Genomic DNA, 5783 nt, shown 5'->3' on the forward strand with positions numbered 1-5783 from the left:
GCCATCATTACCCTCCGGTGTATTTGTGTGTGAGTGCCTCTCGGAGGAGTGTGTGTGTGTGTGTGTGTGTGTGTGTGTGTGTGAGTGCCTCTCGGAGGAGTGTGTGTGGAATGTTTCACGCTCGCTTGCCAACTATGACTGATGTTGACGTCTGGCCAGGGCAGGAGTTACGCCGACATTCTCCTTGGGAGAGAAATGGAGATTTCCTGGACAGACTTCCCCCCATCTGCCCCCCTCCTCCAATCACTCCCCGAGGCGGCCAGACGAGGCCAATCAGGACAGAGCAGCTGGACCAGCTGGCTAGAACAGTCTAGTCTACTAGCAACTCTTCCTCATCATCGTCATCAGTATCAGTATAGCCCCATTTGCAATATTGAATCAGTCAGTTTATCACAGAAACAAACTGTGTGAGGGAATAACGCTCCGTTTCTTCTAGCTCCTCTCTCTCTCCCTCCTCTCTCCCTCCTTCCATCTCTTCCCTTTCTCTCTTCTTCCCTCTTCTCTTTTTCTCTCTCTTCTCTTTCTCTCTCCCTCTCTCTTCTCTTTCTCTCTCTCTCTCATTAACTCGCTGGTTCATTTCACTTGCAAACGATCGCTGCAGAATCTCATTGTGTCTTTGATCAAATATTCTCTTTCTCCTTCTCCTCCTCCGCCTCCTTCTCCGCCGCCTCCTCCTCCTCCGTTACCCCAGCTGTTCCTGTCCAGACAGAGAGGAGGCCAGAGAGGCCAGGGAGGAGGCCAGAGACGAGGCCAGGGAGGAGGCCAGGGAGGAGGCCAGAGAGGAGGCCAGGGAGAAGGCCAGAGAGGCCAGGGAGGAGGCCAGAGAGGAGGCCAGAGAGGAGGCCAGGGAGGAGGCCAGAGAGGAGGCCAGGGAGGCCAGAGAGGAGGCCAGAGAGGAGGCCAGAGAGGAGGCCAGGGAGGAGGCCAGGGAGGAGGCCAGAGAGGAGGCCAGGGAGGAGGCCAGGGAGGAGGCCAGAGAGGAGGCCAGGGAGGAGGCCAGGGAGGAGGCCAGGGAGGAGGCCAGAGAAGAGGCCAGAGAGGAGGCCAGAGAGGAGGCCAGGGAGGAGGCCAGGGAGCAGACTCCTCCGTGAGGAGCAGCATCCAGAAGACTCCTCCATGAGGAGTAGCAGTGCTTACAGGACCCACACACACACACACACACACACACACACACACACACACACACACACACACACACACACACACAAATTCCCAGCGTAAGCTAATGAATTGAGAGAGCCAGGACCCATTTGGGCTGAACCGTGCAGATATTACGAGCCCCATTTGATGACATATCCAGGCGTGATGCGTTGCCAGGGCCTCCTGGTTACGGCAAGCACCATTGAGGCGTTATGAGCGAGCAAGGAGTAATGGCTTATTTAAATGAGCGTCACTCCACACACACATTCATCAACACGGCTGAAGCCATCGCAGCCACAAGTAAACCTTTCTAGAAAGTTCTCACTTCAACAAACCCCAATTGACTATGGTCAGCTGCCTTCCATTGACCACGAGGCAATTAACCCTTTTATTTAGGCTTATTCAAGCATCGGCACTATGAAACAGACAAGTACCCATTCTAAAAAAATCAGTAGGCAGTCTGCAAATGTAATGGTTCCTCACGTCAGCGGTATAGCACTGCAATAACAGACTGCTTAATGGTCCAGGCAGAACAAACACAGGTCTATGCATTAGACTTCCACTATTCAGCTCCGGCGCGTGGAACCGACCCAAAGAACCGTGTCTAAGACTTCAGGCGTGTTGGGGCGGATGTACTCCCCTCTCTCTCTCTCCACGTTTCCTGTCTCTCTCAGCTGTCCCGTCCCATTAAAAAAGCTGAAAAGCCTAAAAAATATCTTTAAAAAAAATTACTTCAGACGTGCTTTGATCTCACAAAGGTACCTCTTCACCGGATGTGTGGATGAGTCCTTCTGAGAGAGATCCTCGTCCGTTCTAACAGCCTCCACATACCACCCCCCCCCCCTTCCTCCCTTCCTCCCTTCCCCCCCCCTTCCTCCCTTCCCCGGCCCCAGAACACCGTTACCCAGGGAACACCTCTCTCCACAGCATCTCCTCCTGGGTTATCAGGGCAAACGCAGCCGTCCACACGGACAAAAAGAAAGAATGAAATCAAGTCTTTTCACCTCAAGAGCCTTTTCCAGGCTAGATGCTCACATTCCTCCGCCTGTGTGTCGTCATGCTCTGGAGCTCGCTGGCCCCCAACACCAGTAGAGGCACATAATGAGCAGGGAATCCTGTAGCTGTCAGCGCGTACTGTACCTGCTCTGTACTGTACCTGCTCTGTTGTGTGCCTCGGCTTCCACACCACACTACCATATGCAAATCCACGCTTCATTTAAAAACCCTCTTCGATTTTCATTAGCGTATGACAAATGTTCTCTTCGCCCAATATGTCTTAACTGCTATAATTAGGCCATTATGCATTAGCTGGTGAGCGTACAGAAACACGCTGTTATGAATAATTATTTGTGCCAGAAAGAGGCAAATGAGAGATGGATTCGAGCGTTTCAGAGCGCCAGGAGCGAACAGACAGACTGAGAACATTGTTTTTTCTCTAGCTTGTTTACTCAGCTTTTTAAACCAAGTCTGCAGAACTTTTCTGTCAATCAAAACCACACAACTATGACAGCAAAACTCAAAATGAACAGGAGAATAAAAGTTCTCAAAGTATAGAACTACTAGTTGTGGAATGTATCTACTGTAGCTTAAGTATGCTTATGATTTCAACCAATCAGGCCACTCGAAATCATGACAATTAAAAACCTTGTGGATTCAAATGTATTCATGACCAAAAGTTTTATTAGATACAGTTAGATACAATGACTGCCTGGATGATCTCTGACCTCTTCCCACCCCGCCCTATAGAGCAGAGAACGAGGTAAAATCATAACTCAAAAACATAATGAACGGGTTTGTGTTTCATCGCAGTCAGTAGAAAACATAAAGGCCACAGGATCTGAGTGAGAGAGACCAGAGGAGAGACATGTCCAGGGAGACCAGACAGAGGGGAAGAGAGAGACAGACGAGCGGAGCGGCCCTTCACAGAAGGAGGGGGAGGAGCCTGTGGCAGCTGCACAGTTACGCTGGAAACAGCTCAGTCATCACTTTGCAGAAGATGTCAATGTTTTTGTGTGTTTTTTTTTTTTAATGATGCAAAGTTATGAATTATTTGGTCTTTTGAAGCCGAACAGAGAAGCGTCCAGACTTGAACACACGACCTCATGACCTTTGTTTGTGATGCAGCGTTAATCCCAACGCCGCCGTAGTCCCGAACGCCATCTGGAGGCGCTATGCTAATCTACTCTGCATAACTACCGTGAAAGACATGCTCACCCTGGAAAGGACTGAAGTAAGATCAAATTAAATGGGATAAAACTGCATCCTGTTTCAATAAAACTGCATCCTGTTTCAGTAAAACTGCATCCTGTTTCAGGCTCAATGCAGCTCGGCTCGATAAAACTATGCTGTGCGCTGATTGGCTGAGGGACTGTCGCTTGAGGCTGCGTCGCCGGTAGGAAACTCCGCCTCCTCAGGGAGAGCTGGGATGGAAGGTCTTGGAGGCGGCGAGCATGGCCCGAACTTTGGCCATCAGGTCCTGAGAGAGAGAGAGAGAGAGAGAGAGAGAGACACAGACAGAGAGAGAGAGAGAGAGAGAGAGAGAGAGAGACACAGAGAGAGAGAGAGAGAGACACAGAGAGAGAGAGAGACAGAGAGAGAGAGAGAGAGAGACAGAGAGAGAGAGAGAGAGAGAGACAGAGAGAGAGAGAGAGAGAGAGAGAGACAGACAGACAGAGAGAGAGATCCCAGATTAGATGTGATTAGCTCCTCCCACAGCTCCCACAAGCTCCTCCCACAGCTCCCACAAGCTCCTCCCACAGCTCCCACAAGCTCCTCCCACAGCTCCCACAACATGAACAACTGTCCATCCCATTCTGAACCCTCCACGCTCTCCACGTCACAGCAATCTGTCATCTGGAACTCTTACGTCTTAAATCTCCAATTTCAACTGTGTGTGTGTGTGCGTGTGTGTTTATGTGTGTGTGTGTTTATGTGTGTGTGTCTGTGTGTGTGTGTTTATGTGTGTGTGTGTGTGTGTGTGTTTATGTGTGTGTGTCTGTGTGTGTACTAGCTAACTGATGATGTCAGCCTAATGACCCCTGGGGGAGCGTGTGTGTGCAGGGATCGGCCCCTCCCATCCGTCAGCTGTCACCCACACAGTCCAGCCTCCGTAATGAAGTGGAACCAGGGTTCAACTTCCCTGCCTCCCAACGCTAATGAAAAAAGTGCATTCCATTTCCCAGAGTGCATCATGAAGCAAAGTCATTACTGCGATGGGCTTGGCTTTAAACTTCATTAAGTAGCACAAGGACATATACAGCATCTCTGAGCGCAGGAGAACAAATGTTGTGTAGAAGCGTTCCAAGCCGCAGAGCTCGGCAATACTGGAGACCCTGGGGTCATTCATTCTGCTATACTGGAGAACCCTAGGGTCATTTCATTCTGCTATACTGAAGAACCCTGTTCTAAGGCCAGTGAACTCTGTTCTAAGGCCAGTGAACCCTGTTCTAAGGCCACAGACTGACCCATAACCCCCCAGCAGGGTCACAGACTGACCCATAACCCCCCAGCAGGGCCACAGACTGACCCATAACCCCCCAGCAGGGTCACAGACTGACCTATAACCCCCAGCAGGGCCACAGACTGACCCATAACCCCCCAGCAGGGCCCAGACTGACCTATAACCCCCAGCAGGGCCACAGACTGACCCATAACCCCCAGCAGGGCCCCAGACTGACCCATAACCCCCCAGCAGGGCCCCAGACTGACCTATAACCCCCAGCAGGGCAACAGACTGACCTATAACCCCCCAGCAGGGCCACAGACTGACCTATAACCCTGACCAAGTATTGAGTGCATAAATGAACATACTTTTCAGAAGGTCGAAATGTCTGTATTATAAATCCTATTTTTGATTGGACTTAACGTAATATTTTAATATTTTAACATACTGGATGTATTATTTATGTGAGCTGTAAACCGTAATCCTAATGATTAAAACAAAAAAGGCTTAAAATAATTTAAAAAATAAATAAATAAAAAATATTTCACTTTGTGTGTAATAATGTAGAATATATGAAAGGTTCACTTTTTGGAGCCCCGATATACGGCCCAGTAATGCTAGCCTCTAGAGGCCAGATTGGGAGGCTGTCTGGGGTCCCTGGGGGTCAGCCGGGTCACGGGCCTGAAGACGAGCCCTGGCTCTGACCCAACAGCTGACCAGCGCAGGGACAGGGACAGGGACAGGGACGGGGTCAGGGACAGGGACAGGGACAGGGACAGGGACAGGGTCAGGACAGGGTCAGGGACAGGGACAGGGACAGGGTCAGGGTCAGGGACAGGGGACGGGGACAGGGTCAGGGACAGGGACAGGGACAGGGACAGGGTCAGGGTCAGGGACAGGGGACGGGGACAGGGACAGGGACAGGGTCAGGGACAGGGACAGGGTCAGGTCAGGGACAGGGGACGGGGACAGGGACAGGGACAGGGTCAGGGACAGGGACGGGGACAGGGAGAGGGAGGGGGACAGGGACGGGGTCAGGGACAGGACAGGTCAGGCAGGGACAGGGACAGGGACAGGGACAGGGACAGGGTCAGGGTCAGGGACGGGGACAGGGACGGGGTCGGGGTCAGGGACAGGGACAGGGTCAGGGTCAGGGTCAGGGTCAGGGACGGGGACGGGGACGGGGTCAGGACTCAGGGAC

General features: G+C 51.7%; 1 protein-coding gene across 1 annotated transcript in view; it reads right to left on the reverse strand.

The window, feature by feature from the left end:
* Positions 1–3550: 3550 nt before the first annotated feature.
* The window catches only part of sfswap (splicing factor SWAP), a gene marked incomplete at its 3' end in the record, with an annotated part of 22762 nt that continues 20529 nt past the window's right edge, over positions 3551–5783 (reverse strand). Inside the window, exon 11 of the mRNA XM_084460182.1 lies at positions 3551–3616. Within this exon, the coding sequence (XP_084316308.1) occupies positions 3551–3616 (66 nt within the window). The remainder of the gene's footprint in view (positions 3617–5783) is intronic.

This window comes from Borostomias antarcticus (assembly GCF_949987555.1).
Source record: "Borostomias antarcticus genome assembly, chromosome: 30".
NCBI lineage: Eukaryota > Metazoa > Chordata > Actinopteri > Stomiiformes > Stomiidae > Borostomias > Borostomias antarcticus.